Source organism: Canis aureus, chromosome 2 (genome assembly GCF_053574225.1).
Source record: "Canis aureus isolate CA01 chromosome 2, VMU_Caureus_v.1.0, whole genome shotgun sequence".
Taxonomy (NCBI): Eukaryota; Metazoa; Chordata; class Mammalia; order Carnivora; family Canidae; genus Canis; species Canis aureus.
Window position 1 is genome coordinate 12,895,262 of NC_135612.1, and position 27,601 is coordinate 12,922,862.

The 27,601-nt window shown below is 37.7% G+C and overlaps 1 protein-coding gene across 5 annotated transcripts in view; it reads left to right on the forward strand.

Moving 5' to 3' along the window:
- The window catches only part of LIX1 (limb and CNS expressed 1), a 61,610-nt gene that overhangs the window by 7,114 nt on the left and 26,895 nt on the right, over positions 1–27,601 (forward strand). For 4 of the 5 annotated variants that reach the window (XM_077863641.1, XM_077863652.1, XM_077863636.1 and 1 more), the window contains one exon: positions 13,363–13,526. In XM_077863641.1, the coding sequence (XP_077719767.1) occupies positions 13,363–13,526 (164 nt within the window). Of the gene's footprint in view, positions 1–1,673; positions 1,810–13,362; positions 13,527–27,601 lie in introns of those variants that run through there. The other variant, XM_077863650.1, reaches the window with a different exon arrangement.

Sequence of the window (27,601 nt, forward strand, 5' to 3'; positions counted from 1 at the left end):
CACAGAAAGGAATGGAGTAGGAGGTAAGGGATGAAGGTACTTGCAGAGTAAAATCTACACATACTACATTCCACTATATAAAGTGTGCCTAAAAGAATATAGTTAAGAAAAAGAAAAAGAAAAAAACAACCCTCCACTGCTCACTAGCTTATTGTGGATTTACAACAGCATCTTAATTACAATAATTTGAACTCTGATAATTTTAGCATCTAAACTGTGAACATCCATTCTACTGAAGGGTTATTCAAGCACTGGTTTTCCTGAATTACAGGATACAACTAGTTTTTTTTTTTTTTAAGATTTTATTTATTGATTCATAAGAGACACACAGAGAGAGAGGCAGAGACATAGGCAGAGGGAGAAGTAGGCTCCATGCAGGGGGCCTGATGTGGGACTCCATCCTGGGATCCCAAGGTCACACCCTGAGCCAATGGTAGACCGTCAGTCAACTGCTAAGCCACCCAGGCATCCCAGCTAGTTTTAATTATACTAAGAGACAAATGCAGATTTCAGTTCAGCTGTTAGTGGTAGAAGCCCTGTTCTCTAATCCTTTTTTTCAGTTTATATATATAGTAGATTTAAATACTGAAAGTCTCAGCCCCAGAGGAAAATTTTTCAAAGTAGAAAAAAAAAAAAAAAAAAGTGGCCTCTTGATCACTTAATGACCATTTGTCCTAATACATTTATTTTTTAATATGTAAGTAATCTTTAACAAATCAAAATAAGCTATGATCAACATTCAACCTGTGATCAAATCTAGTCCTTCTTCATGGTCTACTGTCTCATCTCACCATAGACTTTTTTTTAACAGTTAAGATTTGTTAGCCTGATCTCAACTTTAACAACTTCTGAAACTCATGTGTTAAGTTACAGCCATAATAGGATACAGCTGCACAAGGGTGAGTTTCGAAGTCATGATTTTTCTGTTTAAATGATACGGTTTTACTGATTATGTGCTACAGATTGATTTAAGAAATGTAAGACAACTTTAGAAGCCTTTCATAAAAGAATCTTCTGTATTTAATACATTTCATATTGAAGTTTTAACCCCAAAGGCTCTTATTTCTTTTCCTCCATGTTCAAATGCTCATGTAAGTTTAGTCTGTCAAGGTAGTTAAAGCAATCTTATTTTAAAGAAAATGGGAAAAAAAAATCTTATTGGAAGTTTAATATTGAGCAAATAGTAAATTATTATACTCTCTGTTGTTCTCTGTATTCTTTCTCTATTGTCCATGGAATGGAATTTGAATTATGGTTTCACCTTTTTTTTTTCCTCTTGCCGCGATGATAATCAGTTGATCCCTATTTTGATCTCATCCCATTAGGCAGCAGTGGGAACCCATCATTTAGTCACCACTCCTTTGGCACTCATGGCCTGTGCTATGTAGTTTACATTTCTCTTGTGCATTATGAGTTATAGCTTTGCTGGCACGTTTTTGTCCACATCTAAGTTGCAAGTCTCAGGAAGGCAAAGCCATATCTTGCCCTCCGATGTGCCCTCCCACAGGGTCAGTCACCTAGCAGGTGCACAAAAGACATTTTTTGGTTGCTAATTGGTTGGTTTTCTCCCGCATGGAAAGGGAGGAAGATTTTTCCTATTGTCGAGTATTCTCCTTTACTATAAAATAAACTGTACTTTATAAAACATCATCCACTGCCACAGCTTAACTGCATGCAGGATTAAACTGACAGCCAGATGTCAGAATGGAGGATGGAGAGGAAGGAGGAGGATGAAGGAAGAAGAGGTTCTGGAAATAAACACAGCCACCTCAGATAACTTCTCCAGAGCACTGTCTTGGGTTGGTCAAGGTAGAGCACCCCAAATCATTCCATACGCCATAATTGGCACAGTAATTCAGATTGCCAATCCTTATATTCATCCTTAGGGTTTAACCTCAACTTTGGTCACCAAAGGTCATACAACATGCCTTTTTTTTTTTTTTAAGTTTTTATTTATTTATTCATGAGAGACACAGAGAGAGAGAGGCAGAGACCCAGGCAGAGGCAGAAGCAGGCTCCCTACAGGGAGCCCAATGTGGGACTCAATCCTGGGTCTCCAGGATCATGCCCTGGACGGAAGGCGGCGCTAAACCGCTGAGCCACCCGGGCTGCCCCACAACATGCTTTTTGGGGTGAAACTCTATGCCTTGAACTTGTGCATAAACCCTAGTTAGATAGCTATTGCAGAGTTGCTTTCTTATAATGACTATTCCTAAGGAGAGTACACTGTATGCCTAAAGCCACATTTGCACAGATTGGCCATTTTAACTAAACAGAATTGGTCAGCAAAGCAACCAGTGTTTGCCTTTTTTTTTTTTTAATCTTTGATTGGTTATCTCAAATCAACAGTCCTACAAAGTCTCCTGAATACAATGTAATGTCAGTGCCTGATGGAACATAGGAAAGAGATATACATCCTAGTTGGTTAAATAGAGTACATCAGGTTTTTATTTTATGTAGCTTTTGTGATTGGATGACATCATCTGACCATGGTGCATGCATAAAACACACATGGGAACTCAGGCAGGCTGCTGATGCTGATGCTGTTTAATTCTGGTATTCTTAATTATCTATTTTAATTTGTAATTCCTTCTTGCTCCTTCATATTCTCTCCCCTTTGCCTTCTTTAAAAAAATTACCCAGTACTTCCAAAGATATAAAAAATAAATGTCATTTAAATTTCTTCCCAAATGATTTACAGTTTAGCAATTTTAAATTTTGAAGGTGAAAATTAAACCAAGAAGAATGAGATACTTTTTGCACATTTTGAACAATCTCTCAAGAGGTTAACTTTGTAAAACAACCCAAAGGATCATAATTCACTCAAGAAACATATTCAGGGAAGAGCATGGAACAGAGAAGAAGAAAAGAAAAAGCAAACAAAAGGAGAAACACAACCAGTTTCCCAGCTGCTGAAGGAGCTAGGTGCTGACTCTGGAGCATTACTAAAAGAATGTTCCTCCCCTGGGAACAAAGTAAGACTCCAAACTGTCTCAAGCCTGCAGTATAGCTGTAGCTATCTTTGAAAGTGTCTACACATAAGAAAAAGGGGCCCAAGATTCCTACAAGTTGTACCCAATCTGAAACACAAGCTGTGTCAGCACAGCAAGATTCTGTTTGCTGGATCAAAACCTAATAGGGCCTGAAGATGGTTATAAATGATTAGACAACTAGGTCTGTTATCAGTGTCCTAGATTTTACCAAGCCAGCCACAAGACCCAAAGGTACTTACTCCATTTTACAACCCATTTGGCATGAGTCATAAATTGGCATCACACCTTGAGCTTGCCCCTTAAGTTACTTGGGGGTCCTTTTTCTATTTTTCCTCAAAAAAAAAAAAAAATCTAGGAAATCACATTTGGCAAGAGAAAGTTGTACATGATCGAATTGTTAGAATCGAAAATACTAATTAACTTTATTTTAAAATATCACCTGCTAAGGCTAATTTAATTAAAGATTATATTAAAATATTGCATAACATAAATCCATCTGTTTGGAGGAGGAGAATCAATTTGAAAATAAGTTAATCATCTTGAAAGCCTCTTAATGATTTATCCGTAAATGGAAGCCTTTCCAATTTGTCTTTAACTGTTTTGGCAAAGGGTATTTTACCCGGCTAGAATTTTTCTCGTAAGGCAAAAAGAAAGTGGTTCTTTTTTTTCTGATAGATTTATAACATACTTTTAAGAGCCCTTTTGCTGACAAATGACTGTCCCCCATTCAGGACTTATTTCATATTAGGTAATTGAACTAGACAATGAACTATAATGTCTCTATTTTCCTGAAGCATAAGCAGTCATTAAACATTAATTTTAAATAAAAGTTAGCTCCTCTCCTTTCTGCTAAAAGCAGTTCTATTGTCTTTAGCATCCATTAGAAAGTGAATAATTTGGACAAACATCCCTATTTCCAGATTATCAGATGTAGCATTTCATCCCTTTGTTTTCTGGCTATTATGAAGCTTTGACTTTACTAGTGAATAATATCAAAAAGAGCCTTCTCTTTTTTCGTCTCTGAACTCTTTACATATTTTGGAAATAAATAGCACAATGTGTACAATTAGGGAATTTTCAGATGTGCAGACTTTTTTAGAATGTTTAATGATATGGTTTCTAATCCAGGAACAGACAGTTTCAAAGATGCAATATGCAAGCATATAATCATGCCTTGTCCATTCTTCCTTCACTTTCTTTAACCACAAATAATAGCTAACACTCTCATGGCTTACTATGTGTGAAGCTTTATTCTGAGCATTTTCCATTTAAGCTTTACAGAAACTCTGTGTGGTTAAATCCTGCATTTTACAGATAGAACTGGAGCAGTTAGGTAGATATCTTACAGTGGTACAGACAGGATTCCAACCCAGGAATTATGGCTCCAGTTTTCATACTTTTAACTACTAAGTAAATTGTCTACTGGTTGATAAAAGGTAAAGAGACAAGACACAGTATACATGGTACTGTGTTTGAACCAGTGACTGTATTGAGGACTCTTCTATAACATACTTTATAATCCATGGGCATTTACATTCTGTATATCCGAGAATGCCTTTATGAAAACATAAATCATCTGTCCCTATTGGCATCTTTATCATATCCAATCCATGAAAATGAAAAGCTCTGAATTTGTTGGATAAAAGCCCTCTGAGTATCCAGTTATTGAGGATCTTGTCTGAAGGGGCTTTATACTCCTTCTAGGCAGCAAAATGAGCCCCCTTGCTTGTCACATCCCCTATCCATTTCTCATAAATTTTTATGCCCAAACCCCTCCCAGAAACTTTCTCCTTGGGGTCACCCAGCTCTATAAGAGCAGCCATACATTCTCTCCAAGTGTCTGGGCCCTGCCTCTTGGATGGAGCACCATAAGCAGCACAGCACCTTAGGCAAAGGCAAAGGGCAAGGGACTCTGTGTTCCTGCCATTCTTACCCACGCAGGTACAGCTAGGGCACTAGGACAGTGGGGTTGATTTCCAGTTATTAAAAGAAGCTAAGTCTCCTTACTCTGTCTCCTGTCAAATCATACTTCTCTCCTATGCTGCCTTCACTTAATTCCTTGGCTGAGGCATTATTATTTTTCTTATTCATTTTGTCAAGAGAACACAACTTCTCTCTCATGACGGTCTAGAACTTAATCTTCTGAAGTGGATCAGCTTAGGCCTTCCTCCAGGGTAGATTTTTCCTGACCTTTTCAGCCTACATTCATCTACTTTTCCTCCTGTATTGATTTAATTATTGTCCCATAAGTTTTTAGGTTTTAAATATTGCTTTAAAAATCATCTCTGTTTGGGACACCTGGGTGGCTCAGTGGTTGAGCATCGTCTGCCTTTGACTCAGAGCGTGATCCCGGGTCCTGGGATCGAGTCCCACATTAGGCTTCCCACTGGGAGCCTGCTTCTCCCTATGCCTCTCTCTGTGTGTCTCTGATGAATAAATAAATAAAGTCTTTAAAAAAGATCATCTCTGTCCTACAATGTAGCACTCTAATATTTTATTTACTAATTATATTATTTCTGCAATCAAATTGTAGATTTGTATGGGAAGAAGCCTGTTTTGAACTTCTTTTTTTACTCCATATCATCAAGGTCAGGGTCATCTGATAAACCATGCCAGTGCCACAATGTTAGTTAATTATGGTGTTCTGTTCCACTAATCACAGAAACTACTTTCAAATCCTTTTCAACATCCTATTCCAGGCAGTCAAATAAATTGATTAGGGTTGGCACTCCAAGACAAAATTACTTACCATCTCCATTCAGGATTTTCCTAAATCCTAGTTTTTATGATGGTAAAGACCTAGCTAGAAGTGACAATCATATGTCTACTCTAACCAGGCTTGATCTTTCTGCACCTACTCCACCATCCCCAGCATGGCTGTTACCACCACTTCCATGCTGTTTGAATTCCACAGTGGGGTATATGTGAAACCTCCTATTCAAGAAGGAAGTCTCAACCTCTCCAGGAATCATAGTGACTTCACTTACCTTCTATACATTTATTCAGTTGCACCCCAATGGTTCAGAAATGTAGAGTTTTCTTATATTCCAAGTGAATTCAATGATTGTTTCTAGGTAGATAGCCCTGTGCTGGGTACCAAGGAAACTAGAGAGAAAAAAGAACCAGAGTCCCTGCCCTCCAGATTCTCACAGTCTGCTGTGAGTTAAATAACAGAAAACTGTATGCTGTAAGATGAATTGTTATCATAAGGCATTTCATTCCTCTGGCTAGAAAGAAGTCCAGCCAAGTCTGACTTGATCAATTTAGCCTGGAACACCACATCCATTTCATTAGCATGGTTTAGAGGAGATTAAGTGCTAAGACACATGACCACTAATGGAATGAGAGCTCAGCAAAGGAGATTCATGTGGGCTGGAACCAGAGAGTAAGGCATGATGGAGTAGGTGGTATTTCCTCTAAAGTATGGTAGTAAGTTCGATGGATAGAGGGGAGGGGCAGAAACAATACTCCTGAGAGAACTTGAGCCAAGACAGAGGTAAAAAAATAAATAAATAAATAAGCATTCTATGTTCAGGGACAAGTAAAGACACTGCTTTGCTGAAGTTGATTGAGGATTTCTGTAGAGAGAATCAAAGGTTGGATGGTCAAGGTATTCCACATTGTTGGATGTCTTCACTGGTCCATTGCCTCTGTGAAAGCCTTAATACTCATCTTTTTATAATCAAAAATAAAGCTTGAGGTAGGGAAAAATGAAAATCTCATTGACGAGAGGTTTTCTTATGGATCGAATTACCATTCTCAAAACTCTGCCACATTCAAATTTCAAATAGTCACCAGGAAAGTAACTACACTAATGCCTGTAAACTATTTTGTAAATTGTCTTGTTGATATACAAAATATTCAAAACTGCTAAAGAGGTTTGTGTTAGCTCAAGCTACTGCAACAAAATACCATAGACTGGGTGGCTTACGCAACAGGAATTTATTTTCTCACAGTTCTGAAGATGGGGGAAGTCCAAGATCAAGTTGTCAGCATATCTGGTTCCTAATAGACCTCTTCCTGGCTTGCAGATGGCTGCCTTCTTGCTGTATATTCACATGGCCCCTGTGTGTCTGTCTGTTTTTTATAAGGGCACTAATCCCATCTTGGGGGCCCCAGCTTCATGATCTCATCTAATTACCTCCCAAAGTCTCCACTTTCTAATACCATCATCCTAGAGATTAGGGCTTCAACATATGAATGGAGGGGTGGTGTGGTGTGGTGGAGCGGAGAGGTAGGAGGCACAAATATTTAGTCCGTATCAGGATTAATCTCTTCTGTCTGAGAAAGCAATTTGGGGCATTACAATGGGTTAAGAAATTTGATGTGCAAAGTAAATTCAGAGGTTAAATTGCTTTCTTTACTCTCAGATATTATAAACTGATAAAAGTCACAAGGACGAACCAGATTTCATGTTGTTATTCTTAGGATCTTCCCAACAATTCGCTCTCCTTCTATGTCCTCCCACATCCCTATTCTCAGCCACTTGATATTTTATTTCTTTGTAGTAATTTTACCAATTTAACATTAGTTACCTTGATAAAGATAACACTAGATAACCTGTGGGTGTTAAACCCTCAACTAGGAGGGCTGTTCAGCTTGTCCTGAATCCAACATCAGGCAAATTGTTAGCCACTTGCTTTCCTCCCAGTTTCCACCTGAGGATGCATTACTTCTCTCCTGTTGTATCCAAATTCACTATGGATGACAAATTTATCTTGTCGTGGCTGTGGATAAAGCCTTTTTTCTTTAGTCTCCATTAAGACAAAATAGAAACTTTATAAAAAGAATTTTACTAAACTTTGAGAGAACTAATGCATAACCAAAAAGGATATGTTCTGGACTATAGCTTCTTCATGTTAAGGTGGAAAGCACAATCAAACAGAGTCTCGACCTTGACTTTTGCTCATGGCTCTCTGCCTAGGAAGGCTGTCTAAGACCCCCTCAGTCTTTGTCATTCCCTTTTGCTCTTCCCGTTTCTCCCCTTTCTCTCCTCTCGTCATCTTTACTTGAAGGGAGGGACTAGATAGAAGGCCCAGTCATAGCCCTCTCTGGGGCACGTAATCGGTGGGTATTTACACCATTGCTTTAAACCAGAGCAAAGTGTTGGCTGAAGATTGGTCATCAGGATACCCGTTCACATGGGGAGAAACTACTCATTCTATAGGGCAGCTCCAAGATAGAAATATGTCATATCACTTGTATGAAAAAATACAAATATTGGCCTTTATTTGACTTTGTCAAGAACAAGTGTCCAAAAAAATGGCCCCTGGGAAAACATAGGTGAAGTAATTCTTTTGCCAACAGCCTCACAAATGCAGCTTATCTCTTATACTTTGAAAATATTCAAATACCCCACTAATTTTATTATGCACCTACCATATTCCAGACACTGGGGAAAATGATATAATTCTTCTCCTAAAGAGCACTGTCTCCAGTAGAGGTAGATGCACATGAAAACAACTTGAATTCTGTCATAATTAGAGAATGTCTTTGAATGAACAAAGAGCATGGACTATACACTCAAACAGCAGTAGGTTAAAAATTCCAGCTCTAAGACTTTGTAGCTTTGTGATTATACCTTGAGAATCTTTAATTTCTAATCTTTAAGTTGTGGATTATGATACCAATTTCTAGGGGATGTTGTAAAGATTAAGTGGGAAAAATGCATAGTTCCTGAAATATAGTAGGTACATAGTAAAGGAAATGAGAATAAGGACTTCTTCCTACAACAAGACTTCTCAAACTTTATTGCATATCAGATTGCCTGAGAATGTTGTTAAAAATACAGATTCTGATTCAATAGGGATAGGACCTGAGATCCTGCATTTCTAACAAGTCCCCAAGTGATATCCAGGCTGCCTCTTAGAGGACTGTAGTTTCCATAGCAAGGTTTAGTGAGTATTTTGTTTTTGTTTTTATTTTTAAGTAGCTGATCCTGAAGGTGAACCTCAAAAGATGAATAGGCCATCCAGGAAGACAACAGTCAGTGGAGAAAGGGGCATTCTAAGTGTAGTAATGGAAGTAAAAAGCTTGCCAGTAGCATAAAAAGCATAGGATTATTTGGGGCCTGGAAGGTGGCTTGAGGAGAGAAGTGTGGAATGAGACAGTGTATCAACCATAGGGTCGTCTATGCATTGCCAAGGAGTCATTTATCTTGTAGGTAATGAAGAACTCACAGAAGGATTTTAAGATGTGAGTGATTTGATGAGCTATGTGATTTAGAAGATTACTCAGGAAACAATAGGAGGATGGGTTGGATAGGCGAATAATGGAAGCAGGAGGATATTGTTGCATACTTAGTGAGATATGAACCAAGACAGCAATGGCAGTACAAATTGAGAGGAAGTAAGGACTATGAGAAACATTAGAATATGGAATTAATAAAACTTGGACATTTGTTAGGAAGGAAAGAGCATGATATGAAATGTAAGGTTTCTGCCTAGTTTCTAATTAGATGACTGGGTAGGTGCTAATATTACTTTCTAAGTAATTCAGTAATTTCTTTATGGGAAAGAAAGAAAATGAGTTGAGTTTGGGAAATGATGAATTCATGTCACATATAACAAGGAAGTATCTATTAATAAAGTTGGAGTTATAGGAGAATAGTGTGAGAACTCTCAGGCTATATTATGGTAGATGGAGATAGGTTCTGTCATTTAAGGAGAATGGTAGAAAGAGAACAAGAAAAGACAAAGACAAGATTTTTATTCAAATCAACGTGAGGGGTAAGCAGAGGAAGAGACCCACAAAAAAAAAATTGAGAGGAAACAATTAGAAACAGAAAAGCAGAATCAGTACAAATACTGTCAGAAAAGCCTAGAGATATGAGAGCTTCTAGAGGAAACTGATCAACTGTGTAAAAATGAAGTTAGAGGTCAAATACATAAGGACTGAAAATTAGGAATTGGTGATATTTGCCAGAGCAGTTTCAGTGGAATAAAGTATAGAAGAAAGTCAGATTATGGAGGGCTAAAAATGAATGGAAGATAAGGAAGCAGAGCAAGTAATATAAAATATTCTTTCTAGCAGCCTCACTACAATAGGAAAATATTTAATAACTAGTAGCCCAAAATAGTCCCAAGGTTGAATGTTTCATTTAATTGATGAATGGATTTATTGATTCATTTATTTGTTCTCTTGAGCATACTATGGCTACTGAGAAGATATGAATAAAGAGGAAACTTTTAAGAATAGGAGGTGAAGGGAATCCCTGGGTGGCTCAGTGGTTTAGCGCCTGCCTTTGGCCCAGGGCGTGATCCTGGAGACCCAGGATCAAGTCCTGCATCAGGCTCCCTGCATAGAGCCTGCTTCTCCCTCTGCCTATGTCTCTGCCTCTGTGTGTGTGTGTGTGTGTCTCATGAATAAATAAATTAAATCTTAAAAAAAAAAAGAATAGGAGGTGAAGAGAATAATTACTAGAACAATGCCATTTGATACTGGTAGAAATAATGTGGAGCTGGACCCTTGCGCAGGTGGGTCACTAGAGGTGGGGATGGATATCACATACTTGGTAGCCCACATTTGTTGCAAAATAAGGAAGGCAGGATCATTGGCTGAGCACTGAAGTGCAACTGCAGCTAAGGACTAAACTGCGTAATGTGGCTTCTCTTGGGTGCTTTTCTTCAGCAGAATTTGAGCCTCTGCTTGCATTTTCTTTGACATTGTCCATGAACCTTGTTGTTGCTACTTCAAAAAAATTATAAAAAAGCATGTGTTTCTTAAATAGAGCATCCTCTGATATACTGATCTTTGAAATTCCAAATAGCAAGCTGGCCCTTTTCCCTCTGCACTCCATTCATCTGGTTTTCTAGTCGACAAGAGGAGATAGAGATAGAAAGATGGATTGTGTGTGTGCATGTACATACATTGTACTTTTTAGAGGTGATGACATACATAGGATTATCAAAGACGTCTTCCAAAGTTGCAGAATGAAAAATTTGAAAACTGCTACTTTTATTCCTGTAGAATTCTACTTAGTACATACCCTTGAACTCTTTTAATCCACAAAGCTTTACATTGCAGAATTCTCGTGTTCATTTTACGTAGACAATCATGAGTCTCCATCTTCCTCCTCCAGTTATCAGTTAAAATTAATTCAACAATGAACTAACTTAAAATAGCAGGCTAATGTGCCTTGTGGGCTATCAGAGCAACAAGCACTAGCTTTGGTTTTAAACTTCCATCTTTAAGACATCCTGCTGAATTCTGGATGTCACCTGCAAGCAGAAATTCAAGTCAACGAGCTCAAAAATCCTTGTTTTCTTGGAGTTGAAAGGCAGGGGAAGATGCAGAGCAGAAATACAGTTAAGAATATAAAAATTCTATTTTGAATTGCATCAACTGGTGGAAAATACTATTGAAATATTTTTGCTTGAATGAGAAACTCTGTAATGGCCAATCTCACCATGACCACTTAAACATGTACTTTTTAGTTAATTCAGTTATCCCCTCTGACAATCTTACCTTTTCCCAGTTTCTTTTCCAAAACACTTCTTCAATACTAAACACTACAGTTTTAAAATAAACACAGGCATCTAGTTCCTTAGGCATCTTGAGAATTCGCCCGAGCTACCTATGTGAAGCTGACCTGTGACGTAGCGATGAGGTAAAGGAGCCAGGTGCTTCAGTAAATAGCTTAGAAGGTGGTTGTGCATTGTTTTTGCCTCTAGGTCAAACTCTGTGACTTTCCTGACGACTTGAAAAATACCAAAACCCAACATTTTTTTAAAAACCCAACATTATGAAGCACAGTTAAGAATGTATTTTAGGAGGATGCCAAAGCGCATAGATACCATGTTATGCAAAGACTGAAAAAAAACAAAAATGATTTAATCTAGATTTGAGGAAGCCTGAGAGTTGTCTGTTTTAGTACACTTTCATATGCAAGTGAGAGACACCAGTTCAAAATGATTTAAGAAAAAATTAGGTGTGTTGGCTCAGGGGCTCAAAGTATGTTATCAGAACTTAGTTTTTCTTTCTGCATTTGTTCATTCTACCCTTCTCTCTGTTGGCTGTCTTCTCAGCCAAGTTCTCCCTTTGCTTGGGCTGTGCCACACTTACCTCCTATTATCCCAGCAACCCTAGGAAAAAAGGAGAATCTCATCTTTCAACCTTTCCAACAGAAGTCCTGGACTCATTGGTTCGAATGAGTCCAGGACTTGACTTTGTTCAAATCCCCATCCCTCAGCCCTGGAGAAAACGTGGTTGAAGAAAAGATGATTATTTAAGGAAAATTTTTGTGCTGTTCCGAGGCAAGCAAAAACAACAGATTTCCTATATTGCCTTCATGCAAGCAGTAGACTCTCATGTGGGTAAGGGGATAAACTTCGGTGAGGCCCCAGAAATGAGAAATAGACGACTTGCATGAATCTCACAGGAAAGCAGATTTCAGCTTACTCCCAAGAAGGATCTTTCACAACAGATAGAACCAGTAGAAGTTGAAATAAGCTGCCTCAAGATGTGCCAAGTACCAGGTCCTTCCATTTGCTCAGGCACAAACCAGATAGGCAGCTGTCAATAGTGTTGTATAAGGAATTCCTACATTAGGCAGAGCTTTGCCTGCATGACCTGAAAGGTCTCTTTTGACGCTACAATTCTATTATCTTTGTTAATTTCCACAATTCAATTTGCAGTACAGGATAAATAACCCAACCAAATTTGATCTGAAACTTCTGCAGGCTATCACAGGTCATTTAATCTAAACCACATGGCTATAGCCATTACCCTGTTTTCTGAAGTCATCTAACAGACATGGTCCTTAAAAAGGTCTCCATGTTATTAGTTTCACTTATGGCTTTTCCCAGCCTCCTGCTTATTACACAATAGCCTTTCATTCTCCTTTAGATTGGCATGGAGGGGAGCATGAAAGAGTTTTCTTCTTTCTGCCTTTCTCCTCTTAATTCTTATAATAGGTGGGTCCCAATTAAAATTGCATTGTTTATATCTTTACCTCCAAATTTGGCTTTCGCTTTGCAGGTTTAAGATTCTATGATAAATGGGAGCAGGGGCTATGGATAACCATAGCTCTAAACAAAGTTTATTGAGGCAAATTTTCAAAGAGTGAGATTTTTAAATTTTTTATATTAAAAATTAATTTATAATTTTAGTAAGTTTAATATACTGAAATAATTTTAGAATTAGGGCACCAAGCCACTTGAGCCATACTCATGAAGAAATAAACATATTTGCATTAATCAGGATTTGCTTCTTTCACATCTGAAAGGACTCCCTCCCAGCCATAACATATATACACTGTTCTGCTTAAACTGGAAATGACACGTTACACAATCCAGCCTGCAACTACAATTTTGTTTTTTCCAGAGTACATCCATCCTTAATAACTGATTATCGTTTTTATGTTTTCCAGTGAATGTTGTGTCGATGTTACAGGAATTTTGGGAAAGCAAGCAGCAGCAGAGAGCTGCATTCCCAAGTGAAGGCGTGGTGGTCTATGAGTCACTGCCATCTCCAGGACCTCCCTTTGTGAGTTATGTGACCCTCCCAGGGGGAAGCTGTTTTGGCAACTTTCAGGTAAGAAACAACCATAAATTGGTCAGTAAAAGTTAATTGGGTTAAAATAGACTAAGTCCTTTTATAAAATGGTAACATTACAAGCTTTCCTGGTTGTAGTGAAAAAAAAAGTTGTGCTGCATTCCATTATGCAACACATAATACCCAGGAAAATTGGTCAGGTGTTCCAATTTTTAAAAATGGAAGTGTTTTATATTAGGGTATCCCCTGATATTTCTTTATGGAAAATTAATTTTATAGCATTTTATTTGCCTGATAGCTGCTTCATTTTCCCTCAAAATATTTTGGAATAAACCATAAAAAACAAAGAAACCTCTATAAAGTCCTTCCATCAGGGCCCTTTCATGAGTAGGAAGTCTCCACTTCCATGAATTTTGAATCAAATACTAATCAATCTACTACACAGCAAAGCATGAACCAACAGCAAAAGTTGCAACTCACAGGTCTGGATTTAGGCACCTGTGCTAAGCCCAAGTTCTGCCTCTGAATAACTGAATATCCTTGGGAAACTTATTTAACTCCTTGATTTCCCTGACTTTGAAATGGGGAATAGTTTCCATGGTGTTGGTTGGGGAGTCATGAGATATACATGTAATATATTTATCTGGCACATACTAGGTATTTCAAGTATTTTTTTGTAATTATTATAAAGACTCATCTAGTTGGTTAAATCTTTAGTATGTCTATGATAAGGGTAAATGATGAATGCATTTCTAGTTGTGTACCAACTCACACAAAAATATTGCCTATATTAACCATCAACATCTGATTGTCCAGTGTATATGGCAAATATGCATTCAGTGACTAGGAAATATCAAGCATTGGGCCAAGTAATGAGGATATAGTCCATACTTTGAGGAAACTAGTGTTTAAAAACATTATAGTAATTAAATATTGCCTGGGGGTAATATCTGAGAGTCGATGAAAGCATAAAAAAGAAACTTCTCAGTTTACCAGTCACCTTTATGAGTACTCCTTTACTGCAGTAAACTATTTCTCAATTTTCAATTACTGGCAAAAATGCCTTATTTGTATTTTATGGACAATATATTCAACAAGCATTCAAGTGCCCTCATAGCTTTGACAACTAGGAACACCAGAGGCAAATTTTCAATGTATCTCTTTGTAGTATAAGTTTACAAAACTTAATGTCATGTAATATTTTGGACCAATGTCAGGCATACTTGATATTATTTATGTTTTATACCTTTACTCTCCCTTTGAACCTAGTATGCCTCACTCATTTATTTTATCCTGTTACTGTGTACCTATTACATATTATTTCAAACCTTTATGAAGTGGAGAGTATAGTTTAATAAATAGAACTACAAACCTATGTCTGACTGGGATAAGTCAAAGGATCCATGGGGAATGCAAGCACAAGCTGAAATATGCATTTGAGGGTGTTTTTGCCAGTCAGGATAGGGGACATGACATTCCTAGAATACGGAACAGTATGTCAAAAGGCATGCCTGGAGCAAAAGAAAACCACAAGCACTTTCAGAATTTGGGAAGCCTAAGTGTGTCTGTGGCAGGAAAGTGGTAGGAGATGATGGGTTAGGCACTCATATCAAACCATAATGGGTCTTTATGCTTTGCAAAGGAGAACAGGTTTTATTCTATGTAAAATCAGAACCCCTGAAGGATTCTGAGCAGGAGACTAATGTATTCAAATATATTTCAGAAAGATTATTCTGGCAATAGCATGGGGGTAATTTTAAGGCTAATTAAGGAACTGTTTTCAAATTTCTGGCCCAGCCAGCCACTGAGGTCTTGCTTTCTCCTACCCTGAACATTGATCAACAGCAGACCTCTGTTTGACCTCCGACTAAGGATAGTGAATTTCCTGATGAGGATGACTTGAAAGTGGGTCTAGAAACTTCAAAACAGAGCTTAAAAGGGGGATCCTGGGTGGCTCAGGCAGTTAAGCACTCAACTCTTGATTTTGGCTCAGGCCATGATCTCAAGATCATGAGATCAAGCCTTGCTTGCATCGGAGTCTGAGCTCATGGGGAATCTGCTTGAGATTCTCTCCCTCTCCCTTTGCCCCTCCCCCTGCTCATGACTTCTCTAAATATTAAATCAATCAATCAATCAATCAATATTTTAAAAAATGAAACAGAAACACAGAGCTTAATATAACCACAGACACATAGACAAGGATGTGGGGCAGGAGAATTTGGGAAGAAAGGCAGAAACTGAGGAAGGGATTTCTTAATCCATGTGAGACTGCAGATCCATCATTGAGTATTCAAAGGTAAAATCTGCCTACACATACAGTGCTTCCATCTGACTTCCTGTTCAGGGGAGAACTTTTAGGGAAACAGACCTACTCAGCCACAGGGCAAGGTCTTGCCAGTGAACTGAATAAATCTCTTTGTCCACGAATGTCAGTGGACTAAAGACCACCAAACATTTGAGGAAAACCAAAAACAGAAGAGAAAGGCCAAGTCAAACAAACAAAAGTATATAAATAATTCAAGCCACAGATGACATAGGAGAGGATTCCAGTGAATATCCTCAGAAAATTATAGGAGGATATTTATCCCTAAAACAGCTATGAAAAAAGGAGCAAGCAGGGAATAAGAAATTTAAAATAACAACAAATAAAAGAGGAGTAAAGAGATGAGTGGACATAGGTCACAGCAAAATTAGTGAAGGATGACAAAGTAAAAAATAAATAGTAAAGTAAATCTTCTAGAACATAGAGCAAAAAGACAAAAAGAGATGGAAAAAAATAACACAAGACAGATGGAGATAAATCCTGGAGTAAACATTAATAAGAATTCTAGAAAGAGATGAAGGAAATAGAGGGTAGGAAATAAAGAACAGAAGCAATTTTTTTTTTCAGATTTTCTTTCTTTATTTGTTTATTTATTTATTTGAAAGAGAGAAAGAGAGAGTGAGAGAGAGCATGAGTGGGAGGAGAGCCAGAGGGGGAGGGAGAGAATCTCAAGCAGACTTCCTGCTGAGTGCAGAGCCCCAGACAGGGCTCAATCTCACAACCCTGATAGCATGACCCAGCCAAAACCAGGAATTGAGCCACTCAGGCACTCCACAGAAACAACTTTCTTTGAGTTAAAGAAAAACACAAATTTTCTTTTTTTTTTTTTAAGATTTTATTTATTTATTCATGAGAGACACAGAGAGGAGAATGAGAGAGAGAGAGAGAGAAAGAAAGGAAAGAAAAAAAAGAAAGAGAAAGAAAGAAAGAAAGAAAGAAAGAAAGAAAGAAAGAAAGAAAGAAAGAAAGAAAGAAAGAAAGAAAGAAAGAAAGAAAGAAAGAAAGAAAGAAAGAAAGAAAGAAAGAAAGAAAGAAAGAGAAAGAAAGAAAGGGAGGGAGGGAGGGAGGGAGGGAGGAAGGAAGGAAGGAAGGAAGGAAGGAAGGAAGGAAGGAAGGAAAAAAAAGAAAAGAAAAGAAAGAAAAGAAAAGAAAAGAAAAGAAAAGAAAAGAAAAAAAAGAAAAGAAAAGAAAAGAAAAGAAAAGAAAAGAAAAGAAAAGAAAAGAAAAGAAAAGAAAAGAAAAGAAAAGAAAAGAAGTAGATACACAGGCAGAGGGAGGAGCAGGCCCCAAGCAGGGAGCCTGACATGGTACTCGATCCCCGGTCTCCAGGATCATGCCCTGGGATGAAGGCGGCGCTAAACCGCTAAGCCACCTGGGCTGCCCAAAACACAAATTTTCATATTGAAGTGGTCCACTATATTTCTAAACAGGATCATGACAAATGAATCACAGGGCACCATGGCCATATAGAACTTAGAGACAAAATTCTGCTTAAAAAATGGATCTGGATTTATAATTGATCTCACTGGTTTGGTTTTTAGTTTTAATTTTGTTTTAATGTAGATTGAAGATAGCTTTGGAGGAGCTGATGTAACAGGGCAAAAACTGTCAAACTCAATCAATAAAAACAAAATATTTTTTGAAAAGATAAATAAGAAAAAATCTTTGGCATTTCTGAGTAAGAAAAAAATGCAAAGCATATACTACGCTAAGCATGATAAAAGGAATTATGGGAGTATAATATAAGAATACTACTTAAGCAATTATATTAAACAGAGATGATATTGACTACTTTATGGGAAGTCTCTGTATTATCTATGAAACCCTTCCATAAATCTAAAATTATTTCAAAATTAAACGCTTAAAAAAGTCTTCGATGGCTACTACCATCTTATTAAAGTCTAAATTCCTTACTCTGGAATTAAAAGTTCTGTAGCTGGCCCCAACTTTCCCTCTCAGCTTTATATCCCTAAATTCCTCTCCTGATACTCAGTGCATTCATGCCTTGACCTCTTCTAACTGCTACTTATGTGAATGTTCTGTCTCTACAATAAAACATAAATGCCTCAGGGTCAGGGTCTTTATCCTTATAACCCTATGACTCCTAGCACTGTGCTTTGCGTATAGTAAGTGCCCAGTACATTTTGTTGAGTGAATAGCTAAATAAATGAACAATAAATCTCAAAAATCAGTGAAGTTTATATTTGTCCATTATTATATCTAATCATTATTGATTGATATACAAAATAGTATATACTATTATACAGAATATAATATATCAAATAAGATATTTTACCTAACTGTAAGATGGTAGGCTGCCAAAGAAAAGTCAAGAACATTAAAATCAGGTAATATTATTATATTTATATCAGTAGTTTAAAGTTTTGAAAGTGGATTAATTTAAAAATATTGATGTAAAAAAACATCTGATTCGCTCTGAATTTAATTTATGCATAGTAACTTTCTTTCCACCCAATACCCATGACCAAGAATAAGCAAGATTTGGACATTCTCTCACTTAGGTGTGTATTATGTTTGTATGTAATAAATGCATTCACTATAATCTCCTAGAATATAACATATTTGACACATCAGTGAATGGAACTAGAGGATATAAGTTTAAGAAATTCAAGTTTCCTTGTTTTTGTTTTTGCTTTCATGACCTTGAGAATTATGAATTTCCCAATCATCTTTTAAATTTCTACTCAAAATGATAAGACTTCCCCTAGATAGTACATTCAACATCCTCCTAGTGATCTTTAAAAAATAGAAGACAAAATGAAAAAAGTGAACTCTTCAACAGGGAGGCCTCTTGGTGATTTCTCTAATCATTTCAGGGTCTCCTTTACCTTATGTTTAAATCATTATATTTTAAGGTTCTCAGGAGGATTGTTAACATCCTTGCTTTAAAAGATGCAGAATTTCCTGAATCGAATGTTTTGAAAATGTATTGGATGATTGGCTGACAAATCTGGCCCCTTAACCCCTTTGGCCCTCCAAGATATGATTTGGGAAAGGACCAGGAAGTAAAATAAAAAAAGAAAGAAAATTTCTCCTAAAGCAACGTCCTTACACTTTTCTTTGTCCATTCAGAAACCTTCTTAAATGCTATTTTCACCATATAACATTTCATCATGTTTTTGCCAGCAGTTGGCCAGTAAGAGCCTACATGCTCATTCCTGCAATGCCTTTCACGTAATCAAATGTCACCCTTGTGCATTGCAAATCATTTCAGGATGGATTATTAATGCCAAGACCATGTGCTGAGACATGGAGAAACCATTATGCCAGCAGTAGCCTTCTTACTGAGCCATGGACGTCACCTCCAATGGTGCCAAGTAATTGAAAATACTTGAAGTGGAGTATGGGACTGGATTGAAGGATTAATCCTTCTGGTTTCATGAAAGCTGTAAGAGATTATGCCCATTCATTCTTTAGAAAAATGGTATTCAGACTGTGCTTTAGTTTTCTCATTAATCAAAGGAAAGCAGTCAAAGGCTCTGATGGACACAAACCACTGGTTTTATGCAAAGAAACCTCCCACTGAAGTAAATGGGAGGCTTGTGTCCAAGTAGACTAATTAAAGAATTTTCAGTTAGTCCTGACACCACAACCCACAAAAAACAGAGGGCCAGAGGGAAAGAAAGCAGTCATAATCTTGTTTAAACTGTGCCTTTATAAGCTACGACAGTATTAGAAAAAGAGAAGTGAGAATATGATTCATTTTTGAATTTCAAAACAATAAAATGATCTGCATATTAAATTTTCTTTTAGAAAGCTATATTGAAATACATTAGTTCTTATTGCGTCTTTTATAAAAGAAACCATCCTCTAATATTACAGGCATTCAGTAAGAATTCATGCATTTTGGACATATTTTCTTTATGCCATTCTTGTCTAGGCAGTTAATCCTTCCCTAGCCACATATCATGACCATGAAAACTTGCAGTAATTTCCATTTTTTTTTTTTACAATAAGAGCAACACAAGGGCCATCAGATCAACGTCTGGCTCCCCTCTTGATGAACTCAGAAGGAAAGCCACTCACTGCTTCAGCAGCTGTTTTTGTTTTCAAGTGCAAAAGGAGAACTTATTTAAGTATTTTATCTTATTTTGTATTTTGATTAAAAGGTTTGCGATTCAAGTTTTGTTTTCTAGCCAGTGACGTGGCCTTCCATGTCATCTGTTAGAGTGATTTGGATTAATGAATTTCTTTCTTATTTGGAATAAAACCCAAAAATTCCTTTGAGTGTAGTATTAGACTGTGCGATTATTTATGTGCATAAGTTAGGATTGAAAAAAAATGTATTCTCTGGCTAAAACATTGATGTGATACCTCAATTATTTGAAGTGTAGGACACTAATTCATTTGGGTATCATATCTTTTTCATGTAATTATTTTGTTATTCTTCAAATTTCTTCATGGAAAATAAATATAGGTGTTAAACACCGTTTGGGTATTCAGGCTCTTTGTGTTCCAAGCAACCCATGGAACTGAGACATTTAATATTTCCATAGGCAGGCTGTTATTGATTTTTTTTTTTTTTTTTTTTGCATTTTCAACCAAGGCTTGGTGTTGCAAAACACGGCTGCACAGTTGGGAGATGTGAGAGGAACACTCAGAGCAGATGAGCTTCTAGCAAATCTCTGTCTCTAAAAGGCCTTTCATTTTTATGCCTCTTAGTTTTCAAAGCAAAACCTTTGTCTATGAAGATACCTAGAAAAATTACTTTTCCAAGATGCATACTGTCTAAAAGAAAATAAGACTGATTTTGTTGTGTTTTAAGTTACTTGAGGCAGTAAGCACACTTCACCTGTATTATCAGGTATAAAACATGTTTTATGCTTCCATACATTGAATGATTCTTCTCCAAGTCCAGGGAATTAAAAATATATTTAAATCACAATAAACTAAGTTTATAAGATTAAGCTTTTACCAGGAGAGAAGGACTAAGAAAAATTTTTATTAATTCATAGACTTGACTAAATGGAACCGTAAGACTCTTTTCACTGCTTATTAAATAAGGCCTCGCCTCAACATTCTATGTCCCAAATAGATTTAGTTCCTGCCAGAAAATTGAGACTACTGCCCAGCACTAAAGCTGTTTTAATGCCAAGCATCTCTACTTGAAATCATCCCCAACCTCTTCTCTGTCTCTAGATTTGTATACCTTGACTCCAGTGCACAACACACTGTGCAGTGTAACTTAACTTCTAAAGGAGGCACTTCCTGGAAGAAATCTCCCCAGGAAAGCATCCTGTTTTGCAACTAATGAGACCCAAAGATAGGAAGGTTAGTTATAAGCCCTTCTCATTTGAAAGTCATATGTCAAGATTTTAATGACTTGCCCATGAAATTGGGAGTGCATATTGTTTTAATGAGATGTTGTATTTATTCCCCAATCCCATCCCCTGACTTTAATCTGCGTCTTTTCTTAGCAAGTCACGTGAAAAGAGATGCTTGGCCTACAAATAGAACAGCAGAGTGCAGCAAAAGCAATGCTTAGGAAGAGAATCTGTGATAAATAAAGACTTGGGACTATCTTCACGGGAGTCTCCAAGCCTTTAGTTGATGAGCTTTAGGAAGATGCTAACTGTCTCAGGAGTTGCTGAGTGAGGAGGAAAAGCTGACTCCATCCTTCCCCATCCCCCCTGCATCCCTCTCAGTGCAATCAGAGCCAAGTCCTTTTACATCAAAGCAACTATAAAAATAAACCAAAACTTTGAGCCCTGATCAATTCATCTTGTCTTCACCTTAACTTGAAAAAAGAAACAGAAGAAAAGAAAAAAGAGAAAAGAAAAAACCTCAAGGAGCAGAACACAACATGGTTTTGTAATAGTTACCAGGGATGTTGGTCTAGGTATGTGTGTAGAATAGCATTTGTGGCAGAGGTAAACGAGGAGGAGGCCAGGTGGTTTATATTATAAAAATAACATTCTGACCTACCATGTGCATGAAACGTTTCTTTCAGTTGACAGGAACTGGTGAGTTTTCTCTGAAAATTGGACTCCCAGACCACTCCCCTCCCCCATACCTAGCAAAGACCCCCATTCCCAGCACACACAGAGCTCCAAATTGTTCCCAACATATTTGTAGCCAGCCTGACCTATGGAGAAAGAGACACAGTATTAACCTGGGTGACTGAGTTTCAACGGTTGCCCTTTTTCACATTACCATCTGGAGGGGGGGGGGGAATGCTAATATATCCACAATTAGATAAATTGGAACACATGCAAATGTTCATGCTAAGACCAGAGCAGTCAAGGTCTTAAGAAACTGAAAAGGGGACAATTAGCAGCAAGGCCTGGCTTGCGGCATTCTTTGTGCTGATGCCTTGCTGTCAGGATGAAACGGAGGTGTTGGTGACACTGACCAGAGCTGGCCGACCATACACACAAACTCTGCAAGTCACTTGCTGAGACTTGAACTCTGATTCACAAAGGCGAATGTTCCCAACCACCTGAATGACAGACTTGACAGCTGAAAGGATTTGGGCAAGAATTCTCACCTCTTGCAGAGTCGGTTTATTTGGTTTTGCCACCTGCAAAGTCCCAGCTCAGGAGATCCCTGGAGTATATGTGCTATTGAGCAAATGCCACCTAAATAACACTGACCTGCCCTTGACCCCTGGGGGTGCGGGGTGGGGGGGAACAATATCTTCAGCTTTGGGTTCATGTGTACATTCAATCTGTCACATTTGCTACTATGTTGTTGTTCTTATTCAAAAACTTCATTCCTTATAGACTGTTTTTCAACTTCTTGGTGACCATTGGTAGGGGACTGAGTAAAGTGTGCCTTACTTGGTTTTATACATTTTGGAGCTACAAACCTTTTTTTTTTTTCTTGATGTCCTTAAAATACAAATATGAAAAACCTCCAGAAGTCTGTTAAGATGGAGAAAACTTACTTAAATTAATGTCTTTGCAAGTGCTTTCCTGTAGAAAACACTGTAGTCGGATGTATGTACAGTAAAACCTTGGCATCCAGAAACAGCTTTCAACACATGCATTCTGTCCATTTCCTAATACTAAACATGGAGAAAATTATTAATCAAATGAAGGTTACCAGGGTAGTAACCATTCAGAATATAAATTTTGTCTGTCTAACTAGAAGCTGGTTCTATGAACAGTAACACATTTGTCAATAATTTTATAAGCATTTAATAAATAATTAACAATAAACCTAGCTTCTTATTAGGCATTTCTATTTTCATAACACATACATGACTACCAAAATTTTATTTCACTTAATTTAAGAACTTCTGTACATCCTAAAAAGTTGATAGGTCACTATTTTATTTCAGGACAAACTACTGGCCCACGAATTGATCTTGGTTGATTAATTTGCCATTCTACAGTGTCACACTTTGGAAAATTATCATGGAGGAAATAAAAACTACTGAGCACGAAAGGAAAATTGAGACCTCAATTAAGTCAGCAGTGCTTATAAACTTCCTAAGGGCCTAATTTCGGAACTGTCATAAAGAACTTTTTTTTTTTTTTTCAACCCGAACACTGCTTTCCTAGATTCTTGGGTAGAGGCAATTTCACTAGTGAGAAATTAACATTTTGATATCAGCAGAGGTGGATTTACCATTGTAATGAAGAAAATCTGAACACTATTAACCCCAACTTAAAACTCAATTGAAATTTATAGAACACTAAACTCCAAAAGTAGAATATGCACATTCTTTCCAGGTGTACATGGAACATTCATGAAGGTAGGCCACATTCCGAGCCATTAAAAAAAAAAAAAAAGTCTTAAAAAATTTCAGAACTGAATTCAGAGTGTGTTTTTGACTACAATAAATTTAAATTAAATTAGAAATCAATAAAAATGTTCACCAAAGAGAAGTACTATAGACACTTTAAAGGATGATCACCCCAAATTGTTCTGGAAAGGTGTTGTAGATATTGTGATTTATAATAAAAAATATATATTTGGTCTTTATCCTGGTCCCCAGTGCTGAGCTCCTAAAACCCTTAGAATTTCCTGTGGTAAGAATGAAAAAGGTATCTTTTATTATTCAAAACAAACCCTTTCTACCACACTTAAGTTTATGTTAATGAGGTGGTTTCTGAAAAGCCCCTAAGATGGTGGCTGGATGCCAAGGGAACCAATCACATGATTAGAAGTTTGAAAGTTTCACCCTAGCATCTGACCTCCTAGGAGAGGAGAGGGACTAAAGATTGACTTAATCTGATGGCCAAAGATTTAATCAACCATGCCTATATTTTGAAACCTCCATAAAAAGCCTATGTGTTGGGACTCGGAGAGCTTCTAGGTTGGTGTACATATGGAAGTTCCGGGAGGGTGGTGCACCTAGAAAGGGCATCATGCTCTGAGTCTCTTCCCACACTTCCCACAATAGATTCACTATTCATCTCTTCCCACACTTCCCACAATAGATGCACTATTCATCTTTTCCTCTGGCTGTTCCTGAGTTGTATCCCTTTACAAATAAACCAGTAAACTAGTAAGTGAACCATTTTCCTGAGTTCTGTGAGTTGTTCTAGCAAATGGTAGAACAAGAGGAGAGGGTCATCAGAACTACTTATTTTTAGCTGGTTGATCAGAAACCAAGGTGACAACCTGGAGTTGCTATTGATATCTGAAGTGGAGGCAGTCTTGTAGGACAGAGCCATTCCTCTGTGGGACATGATGCTATTTCCAGGCAGGTTGTTTAAGAATTATGTAAAATTGTAGGATGCCCCCCCTCCCCGGCTGGTGTATTAGAATTCGTTTGTGTGGGGCAATTAGTTGTTTTGGTGAACAGAAGATAGAAGTGTATAGACTGTTATAGTATATTAGAGGAGAGACTTATCCTTTTCAACCATGAAGCCAGTGAAGCTTCTGCTTAGGCTCCTTCCAAATCACAATGCCAACTTTTTAAATTTCAAGTTTCCCCAAATTGTATAAACTTCAGGCCCCACATAATCTGGTTCTGCCACTGACATTTAGAAATGGGATAGAAGCTAGAGCAATACTTTGAAAATAGTCCTGGGTTCCCCTGCCTCAGAATCACCTGGAAAGTTTATTAAGTTTAGACATCCTCCCTGTGCCCAATGTACTGCATCTAAAGAAACTGATTAAGTGGTCACATCGGGACCTGGGAATGTGCATTTTTAGCAATTTCCCCCCAGGCGATGATTTTACTATGAACACTAAAGCTTTTGAACTCTTGGTTCAGACTCCTGGCCTAGGTTTATCAATGATCTTCATAGTGTACCCTATGGGCTCCTAGTGGCTTGTTAGTGATCTAACATGCAAAATGAAATATAAGACACGAATGAGCTGGTCTTGGGATAATTTCTCATCCAATGGAGCTGAGGAACTTTAATTTAAATGACTTTTGCTCCTGAAGAGTTAGCCAACACTTCTTAAAACTATTGAGCGATCTTACGTGGTAAAATTCCAAATTCTCTTGGCCCCATACTTAATCAATGGGTCATGTTCAGCCAGCAGAGAAATTTCCTACAGTAGATGGCATTTGATCTTCTCATGTAATCATAGCTGACACCTCTTTCCATTTTCCTCCTCCCTTTAGTCCAGGTAAAGCATGGAAAGGACAGTAGAAGGGAAGCAGATATTAAAATAATTGTCAGCACATTGCCTTCCTCATTGAGCACAGTTGCTTGCCACCATGTGCTGCTTCTTCTTTGGACTTTTATTCTGAATGAAGTTGAATTTGTCAGATGGGGATGGGTGGAGAAAATTTTGAAGTCTTTTGTCAAAATGGCCCACAGAATATCAAAGTAGGAGCGTTAGCTAAAAAAACTATATAGATTTGGGGAGTGCTATGAGATTTTAACCAGATTTTATATTCTCTCTATTCCAAGGTGAGTGACCATTTCTGTGATAAGCAGAATAGTGGAATAGTGTAGTAGTCAAAAATCTGAGCTCTCAAGTTAGGCAGACCTGCGGTTGAATCTCTTTTTTTCTTTTCTTTTGTTTTTTTTGTTTTGTTTTTTGTTTTTTCTTTTTTTTTTTGGTCACCTTTTTTTAGAGGAGGGGGACAGAGAGAGAGAGAGAATCTTAAGTAGGGTCCATGCTCAGCATAGAGCCCGATGTGGGGCTTGATCTCAGGGTTGTGAGATCAACCTGAGATCATGACTGAGCTGAAATCAAGAGTTGAAGGCTTAACTGACTGAGCCTCCCAGGCCCCCCGTTTTCATCACTTTTTAAGTTGTATGACCTTGAGATATAACCTGTTTCTTCATCTGCAAAACAAGGACAACAAAGAGAAATGCCTTTGTATTCGTGCTCTATGGTTGGGTAACAAATTGCCTCAAAACTTACATTCATTGTCTCCTATTGTTTCTGGGGATCAGGAACCTGGAAGCAGCTTAGTTGGGTAATTCTGGCACAGGGTCTCCCGGAGGTTGTAGTCAAGCTGTCAGCTGGAGCTGAAGTCACCTGAAGTCTTGATCAGTTCTGGAGGATCAGCTTCAATCTCACTCAGATGTCTGTTGGCAGAAGGCATTAGTTGCCCACCACGTGTGTCTTTCTGTAGGACTGCTTACATCACAGTAGTGGGCTTTTCCCAGAGCAAGCTATCTAGGAGAGAAATCAACTATTACCAAGACAGATGCCACAGTGCTTTTTATAACCTAATATTGAAAGTGACATAAGCTAAGCTCTGTCCTATTCTATTGGTCACATAAACCAGCTGTAGCATAGTATGGGAGGGGACTGCATAAGGGCATGAATGCCAAGAGCAGAGATCCCAGGGAGCTGTCTTGGGGCGGGTTACTGCTGCTGCCTTTAAATAGTTTTCCTCAGCAATGCCACAAACACTCTTTTATTTTTTTTTTAATCTTTTATTTTTGCTTTAATTTTAGATTAGAACCAGGAGGCTTTGAAATGATTATGGTGGTTTATAATGTACCAGCAAATGAAAGGCATCTGAGCATCAAGATAAATGTCTGAGTGGGGTCTACTAGCCTCTTGAAAAGCATGTGGATCCACATGCCTAAGAAATCCACAGCTGACTTTAGTAAAATATCAACTATTAAATATTGCAGCTCTGCACTTTAACAAAGTGCAAAGGACAGAAGTTGTCTCTCTATATTAACAAGTAAGAATGGTTAGCGGATAAGGCACGGTTTACAAATCTGTATTTATGATTGAGGTCTGGCTGAAAAACAGTAAGAATAAACCATACAACCTGGGAAGTCCAATTCTAGCAGGAAGTTGCTTTGAAATAACATCATACTTCACTCATTCCCCAACTAAACTCTTTGATGACCAGTTGGACACATCAATAAAATGTCCTGTCACTTACCATATTTTATTCTCTTGCAGAATTTCCTACTGGTGGTAATTCTAATGGTGCCTGTTCTTACAGCAGAATCCACACTCTGATTTAGATTTGCCAAGTGGATTGCTTTTGGCTAAATTTCTTGCCCAAGTGCAGACCCTTATGGTTTGAGACATCCCATTTAAAGATCCCTAAAGAAAAATATGCAGCCTTTATTGGCTTGGATTTGTAGCTCCAAATTTTAGAAGAAAGTGGCTGGTTAACATTATAGGCATTTTGAAGTACTTGTCTTTCAGAAATGCAAAGAACAATAGCAAGAAAAGCCTTTTGATGGTTCAGAATTTATTTTATTTTATGTACTTATTAATTGGTACATTTTCTCCCCCATTTTAACCAAAGATTCTGTACATTGGAACAATAAAATAAGTAAAGACATGTGTCTGCTTTAAAATCTTGATATTGGTTAGGTCTCCGAAGTCCTTTTTCATGCTTTCTGGGAAAAGGCTCTTCTGTTCTCTCAGCCCAGCAGTA